This window comes from Sebastes umbrosus, chromosome 22 (assembly GCF_015220745.1).
Source record: "Sebastes umbrosus isolate fSebUmb1 chromosome 22, fSebUmb1.pri, whole genome shotgun sequence".
In the NCBI taxonomy this organism is placed as follows: Eukaryota; Metazoa; Chordata; class Actinopteri; order Perciformes; family Sebastidae; genus Sebastes; species Sebastes umbrosus.
Genome location: NC_051290.1, coordinates 23,040,975 through 23,053,849, shown reverse-complemented (window position 1 = coordinate 23,053,849; position 12,875 = coordinate 23,040,975). Strand labels below are relative to the sequence as shown.

The following is a 12,875-nucleotide window of genomic DNA, read 5'->3' as shown; positions in this document are numbered from 1 at the left end:
AAGGTGACTTTACTATTAGAGCCTCCAGACTTTGGACCACCCAGTCTGAGGAGATCAGGCGAGCTGATACTTTGCCCCATTTTAAATCACTCCTCAAAACACACATTTACACAGCTGCTTTTATTTCCTGATTCTAATGCTTTTATATTTGTCTAATTTTTTTTTTATTTGTTTGTTCTTTAAATTACTTTAATTGTTTTGGTATTCATATTCGTAATTGCCCCTGTAATACTTACTTTGCTACCTGACACCTTGTCTCTTTCCCCCATGTCTTTTCATTGCTTTGTTCTGTTTTATGTATGTACAGCACTTTATAATTCTAAGAATTATTATTATTATTATTATTATTATTGCATTCTTGCATCTCCAAATTATGTTTTCTGTCACACCACTTTTAGTTAAGACAATTAGTTTTAAAATGTTTCATAAATAAGGTTGTGGACTGACCTCCTCCAAAAAAAACCCATGAAACTTCACTTGAAATCAGAAATATTATAATTAATAAAACTGGGGTAACAAGGATTTATTTGACAGCCACACAGGACTGCAAACATACTTTTTAAAATTAATTTATTATTATTATTTTTGTAACTATATTTTCACTGCAGTACTTGGTAGCAATACCTAAATGTTAGTACACATTTTATTTTGATTTTTGAAACCGGAAATGCTATAATTCGTTGTAAATAACTTGACACTAGTGTACCCAGTTTATTCCACTGTATGGAGTTTGCACATTATGGCAGAGCAATGGAATTCAATATTTGAGAATAAAAGAATTAAACCTAAATTGTACATTGTTAACAGATATTTAGAAAAAGATAAAGGCTTAAAAATGACATACTATTGATTTGCAGAAATACTTGAACAGCCTCTGTGCTGTCAAATTCAACCAGGAAGCAAAATGAGGCAAAACAGTAAAAAACACCTGTGCGCCAACAGGTAAAGCACATTTACACGTTTTATAAATAATAAAATATATATTTCTAAATATCTGGGGTCAAGGTTTAGCACTAAATGTGGTCAATGATAAATTAAATAATGATCTTTGTGTCGGTATTGTGTCTCAGTGAATGAAATGTGATACACAAGCATAGCTGTTTTTAGCGCCCTCTAGCGAGAAGCATGGATGACCTGTAAAATATACTCATTAAAAGTATATTTTATATATCTCTATATATCTCTATATATATATATATATATAATTATACTTTATGTATTCGTTTTAAAAGCTGTGTCTTAATAATTCATCTAAAACGTCGGCAAACTCCTTTCAAACGTTAGCTTGCTAGCTACTGTAAAGAAAGGCAAAAAGACTACAAGAAATCCCAGAATGCTTCTCGCCCCGTGTACGTTCCACTTTGAAAAAACGTCCGCGCGCGGAACGTTTGATATGATGTTTGTGACCGTTAGGAAGCAGATCATCGTCCTATTCGTTACCAAAGTCGTTGAAAGGTCCCCATTCCAAACGAAATAACACCGCATAAATATAAATATATATATATATAGCTATACACTTTACATGTTACCATCGTCTAACGTCTAGTGGTGAAGACCATACCGGCAGTGAACAGACTTTACCGGCGGGGAATGTTGACGGTGTAACACCACACTTGAGAAGAAGACGCTGATCGCATCCTCCTCTCTGCACATTTAGTTTTAGCTCCATTCTGTCAAATAATTACTATTTAATCCTCGTAAATGAGTCACAGAGGAGACCGGGATGATGAGAGCTGCGGTAACCGGAAGGTCGCGTATGTTTACAGTCCGGAATACATCGAGACTTGCGACAGTTTATCTAAAGTACCAAACCGGGTGAGTGGGATTGAATGTGAGCCAGCAGGCTGTTTGACTCACTAGCTCTGCTGTGTTGTTAACCAGCAGGCTGTTTGACTCACTAGCTCTGCTGTGTTGTTAACCAGCAGGCTGTTTGACTCACTAGCTCTGCTGTGTTGTTAACCAGCAGGCTGTTTGACTCACTAGCTCTGCTGTGTTGATAACCAGCAGGCTGTTTGACTCACTAGCTCTGCTCTGCTGTGTTGTGAGCATTCACTGTTTTCTTCATTTCATGTGCATTTCCAGGCGAGTATGGTCCACTCACTGATAGAAGCCTATGGACTCCTCAAACACATGAGGTGAGTGGCAGCTAATGTTCGTTCTGTAACCTAAACAGAGATAACAAGGAGATTAACACACACATATCGGAGAGAGAAATAGCTTCATATACTGCACAGAAACAATACATCTAGCTAGCTGCTGCATGGAGTGATTTTAATTATAATTCATACTTGTTCAAAACAGAGTGGATGCTGATAAATGACTCATTTAGTGATTTTACTGCTCTGAAGGACACTCAGGTTTCTGTCAAACTAGAGGAGATTCATCCTCAGACTTAAAGGTCCCATATCGTGGTCATTTCCATGTTCAAACTTCTATTTAGTGTTTCTACTAGAACATGTTTACATGCTGTAATGTTAAAAAAAAACGTTATTTTCTTCATACTGTCTGTCTGGATATACCTGTATTTACCATCTGTCTGAAACGCTCCGTTTTAGCGCATTTCAACGGAATTGCGTTGCTAGGCAACAGTTTGGGTCCATGTTTACTTCCTGTCAGCTGATGTTATTTACATCCACTGCAACAGGAAATAAACTGGGACACATTTAGAATCTTTATGTGTAAAACCGTGTAATAATCTATATATTGTATATTTGTGACATCACAAATGGACAGAAATCCTAACGGCTTGTTTCAAACGTGCAATTTCTGAATACGGGCTGTGTGTATTTCTCCGTATATTGAGCGTTTTGATAGTTTAACGGTATTTATATAGCACTTAAACCTGCTTTATATTACAAAAGACATGAAAATCTCACTTTTTACAATATTGGACCTTTAATGTTATAGTATTATGAGGCTGGTCTTATTTTACTTATTTACTATTTTTTTTTATTGGTGCAAAAATAAAACAGCAGTGACTTTACAAGTGGTACAACAATGATAAGAACAGGGGAGAAATACCCTAGAAAAGACTAAGAAAACAAGGTGACGTACAGAGTTTGACATGATACATAACAAAACAAAACAAACATGACAAAACCAAAAAAAGATGAAATAATAGTCATAATAATTCTAGTAATAACATCTTGAATAAATTAAAAATAATAATAATAACAACAATAATAATACCAATCATATTAATAGAATAACTAGTGGTAATTATATTTTATTATTATTATTATTATTATTATTATTATTATTTTATGAAACCCAATTATTGATCCCCAGACTCACTCACCACATTCCATACAACAACATACACATAGAGCAACCTTCCCTTACTAACACATACAGTATTATCACTAACATATATTCTCCTGCATCTGCTGCTCCAAAAGAAAATATTTTACAAATCCCTATTCATATTACTAATTTCTAAATCTCCCTGCTTGAACAGTGTGTGCTACGGCACACTATGATATACTCAACTTTATTTATAGAGCACCTTTCATACAGTCATGCAGCCCAGAGTGCTTTGCAGAGAAAGATTGAAACAGCAGACAAAAAAAAAAGTTGATAACAATAAATAGAATTTTGCAAGACTGAAAATGACAACAAAAAGCAATACAATTTTAAAATATATAAAGGTCAGTAGAATAAATAGGCACAAGAGACAGAAATAGTATAAAAAACAATAATTCAGACTTAAAAACTAAGGCAATAAATAAATAAAAGCCAGGCTAAAAAGATATGTCTTAAGGTTTCTTTAAGAAAAAATAAATAAATTTGAGATTTATTCTGTTGATTCAACATTTACGGCTGTCTGTGTGGTGCCAATATATTCTGTAGCTTTAGGCTGCACACTTGGTCGTTTCTGATCTGAAAGCTATCGAATTTACTCCCCCACGAAGCGTCTGTAGTGGCCTGCTTGGTTACTGTGGTTTATTCACATATAGTATTTCTTTGCCATAGTTTATACAACAAGTTATTGTGCAAGCTGCATGTACCATTAATACATTTGTTGTCTCTCCAGCACCATTAAACCTCAAGTGGCCACCATAGAGGACATGGCCAAGTTCCACACAGACTCTTACCTGGAGCATCTCCACAAGATCAGCCAGGACGGAGACAACGACGACCCCCAGTCGGTCGACTACGGCCTGGGTGAGGAGAGCCAAGAATCGCTTTCACCGCCCCAAAATAATGTATTCACATTAGTTATTGGAATCTGTTAAGTCTACCCATCTACAATGCTGCTTCATACCCCTTCCTAGATATTTATTTATGGGTTATTTGATAGGGACAGGTACAATACACATAGACAAACTGAAAAGAGCTATCCGATGCAAGTATCATACAGTTTATAGCGGATGCTAGTTTGCAACACATGTCCCTAAAAGGCCTTTTTAATGAAAGGCGGAGATTAGAAGAGTGAAGTTTAAACAGAATACAGCGAGATACAACAGAAGCGCACATTAAAAACATTACATTTAAAAGCTAGAAACGAGCACAGGTTTGTTGCTGAATTAACCAGGATTTGTTAAAAGTGATGCAGCAAATTTCAAGTGATCAGGTAGCGAGTTTCTTTGTTCCCTTCACAGGAAAAAGCTGTAGAATGTGTGTATATTATATGTTATACTACATATAGAACAACATTTGCAATTTATCATGAACTGTAGCAGAATTCAGGTCACAAGAACATTCATGCACATATTTAGTGTCTCAAAATAGTGATAGGTGATCCTTCTTATTCACTGCAGACAAATTTTATTACCAATGTTTTTGTCTAGCTGGTGTTCATTACAACATAATATGGAAAATAGAGGGATTAAAGTGGAAACAAGTACTACATTTAACTTCTTGAGATGTTATATGCAGTGCTAGTTTGTTGGCAGCAGAGGGCGCTATAGCACAATATTCAAGGTTTTGGATTGTACTTTTAGTTCGTTTTAAAGGAGTTACTTTTCTTTCTCAGTGCCCTAAATTAAACTAATACGTTTTGCTGTTCTTTTCACATTGCTTGTATGCTTTAGTTGAGGTTGGAATACATTAAAAAACCCACCTCATCTGAACTAACCCTTAACCTGGTGGGACACTGTCAAAAAGATCCCACCATGGTTTGTTGTTCTTGGATGAGTCCACCCTCCTCTGATGTTTACATTTCTAACTTTAGACCAATCCTCAAGTTCACCCTCCTTGTTTTCGTTTCCTTGACTCGTTCCCTATCTGTCTCCCTCCCTTCTTTCCTTCACCCTCATCCATCATTGCTCTTCTTCGTGTCCTCGCTCCACTCATCCCTCTGTTACTTCCTCCTTTTGTGTTCTGCACACCTCTCTCGGGTTCATCCTTCCGTCTTGTTACAAAAGCAAACTGCTTCACCTTTTCCTGGATGGAGACATTTCTCTCTCTGCCTCATCCCTTTCATTTATTTTACCTCGCCCTTTCTTGTTTTCCAATGATCACGTCCATCATCTCCATCACTTCTGTCTTCCTCCCTTCCTTCCTATGCAGAAAAGTATGAAGTCCCAGGAATGACGTAAAAAAGAACAAATCTCTAAAAGAATAAGAAAATAAATGTGGAAATATATAGAGGAATATATAAAAGAATAAATTAGTAAATACAAAATGTGGAAATATAAATGGAAATAAATAAAAGAGTAAGTAAATGCAGAAACATAAAGACAAATAACAAAATATAAAATAATTACAAGCATTTTAATTTATTTTCACATGTATTTGTTCATTTATTTCTGTATATATTTCAAATATATATATTTATTTTGAATATAAATTACTCTATTTAATCTGTTAAGTTTATGATTTCTTAAATTTATTTACTATTTAATGTAATTTATTTATTTTTATTCCTCTCTTTTCTTTTCCATATTGCTTTACTTGTTGTTTTATTTATTTCTCTTTATATTCCCACATTTTTTTAATTTACTTATTTATTCTTATATTTATTCCTCTTTATATTTACAAATTTTTGTTACTTATCTATTCTTTTATTTATTCCTATATAAATAAATATATACAGAAATAAATGAACAAATACATGGGAAATTAGATTAAAATGCTTATAAGTGTCTTATATTTTGTTATTTGTCTTTTTGTTTCCACATTTATTTACTCTTTTATTTTCTATTTATATTTCCACTTTTTTTTTTACTTATTTATTCTTTTATTTATTCCTCTTTTATATTTCCACATTCATTTTCTAATTCTTTTACAGATTTATTCTTTTTTTATGGCACTCCTATGACTCGATAGAAAGAAGTTTCATTCTCAGGCAAAAATGTTGATCAAAAGATTTACATTCCTGTTTATTTTTTTTCAAGTGCAGTTTTTTAGAAAACTCTCAAATATTTTATAGTGCTGTTTCATATCATTGTAAATGACATTGTGGGTTCTGGTTAGTCATTATTTTTGACGTTTTAATGTGTTTCTCTGTGTCCAGGTTACGACTGTCCAGTGGTGGAGGGGATATATGACTATGCGGCAGCAGTAGGGGGCGCTACTCTGACTGCAGCACAGTGTCTGCTGGACCAAAAGTGTGAAGTGGCCATCAACTGGGCAGGAGGGTGGCATCATGCTAAGAAGTAAGTCGACCTGTTCAGACAGAAGACAGATAGATACCACTAACCTCAATCAAGTTTAGCCACCTGCAGCTGACCTCATCAGTTCCACTGATGGGCCTGATGGGGGCGCTCCAGGCAAAGGTCAGACCTTGAAACCTTCGGGTTTTATTTCCCCCTCTCTCTGTCTTTCTCTGTCTCCCAGGGATGAGGCATCAGGTTTCTGTTATGTGAACGATGCCGTGTTGGGAATCCTCAAACTGAGGGAAAAGTACGAGAGAGTCCTCTATGTGGACGTTGACCTGCATCACGGTGATGGTACGTTGCACACAAACAGAACTCAAATTCTTTAGTCTGTTCTGTTCATTTATCAGGTTGAAATTCAGTTCAACAAGTTTACCATACAGCATTATTTAGTATAGTTGTACATAGGAGTGTAACGATACGTTTTTACAACGATTCGATACGTCTAGAGCGATACGATACGATACGATTCAATGATTTGAAATCAATACAGTAACTCTTTTTGCCAAAAATTCAATCAGTGTGACTGAAATAAATATCTGATACTGGTCAGGATTCCTCAAAGTTTTTCTTGTAAGGGAATCAAGGATAATTAATTATGGATATAAACAAGTAAACAACGATTAATGTCAAATACCTAAAGCTTTTATTTGAAAATAATAGAAAGTGCAACTGCAGGACCTGCTGATTCAGTTCTCAAGATACAAGGCCGTACAATATTTAACAAAAAATATAATAAACCAACTTCTATTCAAGTTAAATGAGTAGTGGTTTAACCTGCTGCTTCTGTCCTCATTTTCAATATAAACTGTAGAGCAATAATACAGAGATCAACCGCTGATAATGATCAAACAGCTGATAGTGATCAAACAGCTTGGGACAGAATCATTCCTACAAACGTTGTTTAAATAATCTGCTGGTAGTAATCCAGTAGTCCACCTATTCATTTGGGGTCTTTTCATACATGAAAACATCTGGAAAAACATTTTAAAACTACGACAGACTAACGTTAGTTGAATTCCTGTTTTGTTTTTTACTTTACTCCCGTCGTGATAATTTGCCTCGTGGACCGTCTGTTCTCCGGCTGGATACGTGAGGCTGATGCTGCGTGCACGTAGATATCATGACGGGAAAAGGAAAGTCATTTTCTCTGAATGAAAAACTGACAGCGCACGGGGAAAGCTCCTGTGGGTGAAGCCGCCCTCGTCTCATGGAGACCGCTGCTCATCTCTCTCCAGTCGCTACCGGGTGAGAGAGGAGGAGTCCAGTGCTCCGTTCGTCTGCATGCACGCCTTGGATGCGTGCTCGCGCTGCAGAGGGCAGAGCTGGCGCATGTCTGTAGAACCAGAGTAACGTTTCTTACGTTTGTATTTACAGTGCCTTCAGAAAGTAATCAGACCCCTTCGCTTTTTTCACATTTTGTTATGTTTCAGCCTTATGCTAAAATCGATAAAATTACTTTTTTTCCTCATCAATCTACACTCAATACACCATAATGACAAAGTGGAAACAGAATTTTAGAAATGTTTGCAAATTTATTAAAAAAAGGAAAAACTGAAATATCACATTGATAGACCCTTTACTATGACACTTGAAATTGAGCTCAGGTGCCTCCCATTTCCCTCGATCATCTTTGAGATGTTTCTCCACCTTGACTGGAGTCCACCAGTGGTAAATTCAATTGATTGGACATGATTTGGAAAGGCACACACTTGTTTATATAAGGTTTCACAGCTGAAAATACATATCAAAGCAAAAACCAAGCCATGAGGTCGAAGGAAATGCCTGAAGAGCTCAGAGACAGGATTGTGTCGAGGCACAGATCTGGGGAAGGCTACAAAAAAATCCTGCAGCATTGAAGGTCCCCAAGAGCACAGTGGCCTCCATAATTCTTAAATGGAAGAAGTTTGGAACAACCAGGACTCTCACTAGAGCTGGCCGCCCGGCAGAACTGAGCAATAGGGGGAGAAGGTCATTGGTAAGGGAGGTGACCAAGAACCCAACAGTCACTCTGGCTGAGCTCCAGAGATCCTGTTTGGAGATGGGAGAAACTTCTATTAGGACAACCATCACTGCAACACTCCACCGATCTGGGCTTTATGGCAGAGTGGCCAGACGGACATGAAAGCCTGCTTGGAGTTTGCGAAAAGGCACCTAAAGGACACTCAGACTGTGAGAAACAAGATTGTCTGGTCTGATGAAACCAAGATTGAACTGTTTGGCCTCAATTCTAAGCGTTATGTCTGGAGGAATCCAGGCATCGCTCATCACCTGCCCAATACCATCCCAACGGTGAAGCATGGTGGTGGCAGCATCATGCTTTGGGGGTGTTTTTCAGCGGCAGGGAATGGTAGACTTGTCAGGATCAAGGGAAAGCTGAACAGAGCAAAGTACAGAGATATTCTTAATGAAAACCTGGTCCAGAGCGCTCAGGACCTCAGACTGGGCCGAAGGTTCACCTTCCAACAGGACAATGACCCTAAGCACACAACCAAAACAACTCAGGAGTGGCTTAGGGACAACTCTGTGAATGTCCTTGAGTGGCCCAGCCAGAGCCCTGACTTGAACCCAATCGAACATCTCTGGAGAGACCTGAAAATGTCTGTCCACCGACGGTCCCCATCCAACCTGACAGAGCTTGAGAGGATCTGCAGAGAAGAATGGCAGAAACTCCCCAAATCCAGGTGTGCAAAGCTTGTCGCGTCATACCCAAGAAGACTCGATGCTGTAATCGCTGCCAAAGTTGCTTCAACTCAATACTGAGTAAAGGGTCTGAATACTTATGTCAATTTGATATTTCAGTTTTTCCTTTTTAATAAATTTGCAAAAATTTCTAAAATTCTGTTTCAACTTTGTCATTATGGAGTATTGAGTGTAGATTGATGAGGGAAAAAAGTAATTTTATTGATTTTAGCATAAGGCTGCAACATGACAAAATGTGAAAAAAGTGAAGGGGTCTGAATACTTTCTGAAGGCACTGTATTTACAAATAAAAGTGCTTAAAAACACTTTCATATAACGTTTGTCGTCATTAAATACAAGGTGCAAATCCTTAATATCGATACAATCGATCAAATCAAATGGATTTTATATCGATATACGTCTCCCGTGAAGGACAACTTGCCGAGTCCCTATCGATGTGGTTGTATCGTAGGAATATAAATCGATACATCGATGTAGTAGATGAATCGTTGAACCCCTAGTTGTACAGGTTGAAAACTATCATCATAAAGCACCCTGATATCACACATTTTCTCCTCCTCTCACTGCAGGTGTGGAAGATGCCTTCAGCTTCACATCCAAAGTCATGACTGTCTCCCTGCACAAGTTCTCTCCTGGATTCTTCCCAGGTTGATCCTTGCAGACGATATTTACAATATGTTTTATTATGATAACCTGTATTGTGAGACAGTGTAAGATAAGTGTGTGTATATGTAGGTACGGGTGACCTGTGTGACACGGGGCTGGGTAAAGGCCGCTGGTACGCTGTGAACGTCCCGCTGGAGGACGGCATCAAGGATGACCGATACTACCAGCTTTTTACCAGGTACACACACCAACACACACACACACACACACACACACACACACACACACATATATAGTTAAGTATTAGGAGTCCCATGTGCAGCTCAGAGGCAACTTTCAAGGCATATTTTTCTCAAGGATCCCTGAGGAGAAATTCTATTTTCCCTCTCCCGACTGCATCCCACCCAGAGGTCAGGGTCACTTATAGAGCGGGTGCCTTGGAGCTAATGCAGTTTCAGCGTTTTATCAAGAGCACTTAAGGAGGGGATTCCTCCCAACGTTGGGGCGTAAACTTGGGATTTTCCCGTTTGCTGAAACTAATTTCATTGTCAGTGTCTTTTATAGTGCAATAATATCTTGAAACATTAAGAATGACTATAGATCATAAATAATTTATGAATGGGGACCTCTGATTAGTGGAACTCACTACAAATTAGTTTTCTCTCACTTCTGATTGGTTGAGCTGACTAATGTTCTGTCACTTGTGATTGGTGGAACTGACTATAGACATGTGTTCCATCTTTTCTGATTGTTTGAGCTGACTACAGACAAATATTCCATCACTTCTGATTGGTGGAACTGACTATAGATGAGTGTTCCATCTCTTCTGATTGGTGGAACTGACTATAGATGAATGTTCCACCTCTTCTGATTGGTGGAACTGACTATAGATGAATGTTCCATCTCTTCTGATTGGTGGAACTGACTATAGATGAATGTTCCATCTCTTCTGATTGGTGGAACTGACTATAGATGAGTGTTCCATCTCTTCTGATTGGTGGAACTGACTATAGATGAATGTTCCATCTCTTCTGATTGGTGGAACTGACTATAGATGAGTGTTCCATCTCTTCTGATTGGTGGAACTGACTATAGATGAGTGTTCCATCTCTTCTGATTGGTGGAACTGACTATAGATGAATGTTCCATCTCTTCTGATTGGTGGAACTGACTATAGATGAGTGTTCCATCTCTTCTGATTGGTGGAACTGACTATAGATGAATGTTCCATCTCTTCTGATTGGTGGAACTGACTATAGATGAGTGTTCCATCTCTTCTGATTGGTGGAACTGACTATAGACAAATATTCCACCACTTCTGATTAGTGGAACTGACTATAGACAAATGTTCCATCTCTTCTGATGGGTGGAACTGACTATAGACTAATGTTCCATCACTTCTGATTGGTGGAACTGACTATAGACGAGTGTTCCACCACTTCTGATTGGTGGAACTGACTATAGACAAATGTTCCATCTCTTCTGATAGGCGGAACTGACTATAGACAAATGTTCTATCACTTCTGATTGGTGTAACTGACTATAGACAAATGTTCCATCACTTCTGATTGGTGGAACTGACTATAGACGAATGTTCCACCACTTCTGATTGGTGGAAGTGACTATAGATGAGTGTTCCATCTCTTCTGATTGGTGGAACTGACTATAGATAAATGTTCCATCTGTATTACATTTTTTTTTGTAATTTTCAGACACTTCTCGAATGTTATTATTTTGAGTGAAAACTTACCAGCTCCTGATTGGCCCAGCCTGCATCATCAGTGGTAACAACAACATGTTTACTTCTGTCTTGTTTTGCAGTGTGATGCAGGAAGTGCGGGCGCAGTTCAACCCGGAGGCGTTGGTCATGCAGCTGGGTGCCGACACCATGGCGGGCGACCCCATGTGCTCCTTTAACATGACCCCAGTGGGGGTGGGCAAGTGTCTGCAGCATGTCTTGGAGTGGCAGCTACCTACACTGCTGCTGGGAGGAGGTACGCTGTATGTTTGTTATTCTGGCTGGTGTTGTGTTTTTGTGGGTGAATGTGAAGATGTATGTCCATGTGTTGGTGTATATGCGTATATTAGTGTGTACTTAGTGTATTAAAATACTCCTAATGAAAGGTAGATAATGTAATATGTCCCTTGAGTGTGTTTGTATTTGCTTTGAATCTCAGTGATTCACTCATTTATGCACAATTACGCACACATGGATTACACACACACACACACACACACACACACACACACACACACACACACACACACACATATACACACACACACCATGCTCTGTTCCAGACCCCTCAGCCCTTGGCCAGATGATAGCTACTACTTATACAACACAATGAAGCCATTTTACTCAACTACAATCCCACCTCTCTTCCTTTCTCTCCCTCCCTTTCTGTCCTACATACTTTCTCTCAGTTATATCCTCTTCTCTTTCTTGGTTCTTGTCATTCTCTTGATTTCACTCAAGTCCATCCTCTTCATCCCTCACTCTTTCTCTTTGTCTTGACAGAGAGTTGGTAACTTTTCTGACCTAACATTTTGTCTTGTGAGCTTACGGTTTTGTTGTGGAGGGATTTTTGACCACGTCCACACGAAGCCCGCTGAATTTGAAAATGCTTCTTTTTCTTCCCATGTTTCTTTTTTTCAGTTCATGTCTTTATCTTGACCTCCTGTTTATTCATCCTTCTAAAAGACTAGATTAATTCAAATAAAACTGTTTCACACAGTTCAATGTTAAAGGGATAGTTCAGGTGTTTCTCAGTGGGGTTGTATGAGGTACTTCTCCACAGTCAGTGTATTACCTACAGTAGATGACGATCGGCACGCCCCCAGTTTGGAGAAACAGACAGGAGTACCAGCATGGGAGCAAAGAGATGTACTGCTGTGGACGGGGGCAGCAGCAGAACGGATTTTAGACACCTAAAAAAATCTATATCAGTTGAAGTGTACGCTGTA

At 38.3% G+C, this 12,875-nt stretch overlaps 1 protein-coding gene across 3 annotated transcripts in view; it reads left to right on the top strand.

Annotated features, from left to right (window-relative positions):
• The first annotated feature begins 1,456 nt into the window (after window positions 1–1,456).
• The window catches only part of hdac8 (histone deacetylase 8), a 46,268-nt gene continuing 34,849 nt past the window's right edge, over window positions 1,457–12,875 (top strand). Inside the window, exons 1-8 of one of the 3 annotated variants that reach the window (XM_037759753.1) lie at window positions 1,457–1,815; window positions 2,083–2,135; window positions 4,034–4,164; window positions 6,458–6,599; window positions 6,781–6,893; window positions 9,872–9,949; window positions 10,038–10,146; window positions 11,730–11,902. In XM_037759753.1, the coding sequence (XP_037615681.1) occupies window positions 1,702–1,815; window positions 2,083–2,135; window positions 4,034–4,164; window positions 6,458–6,599; window positions 6,781–6,893; window positions 9,872–9,949; window positions 10,038–10,146; window positions 11,730–11,902 (913 nt within the window). In that variant the 5' untranslated portion in view covers window positions 1,457–1,701. The remainder of the gene's footprint in view (window positions 1,816–2,082; window positions 2,136–4,033; window positions 4,165–6,457; window positions 6,600–6,780; window positions 6,894–9,871; window positions 9,950–10,037; window positions 10,147–11,729; window positions 11,903–12,875) is intronic. The other 2 variants (XM_037759754.1, XM_037759752.1) reach the window with 2 other exon arrangements.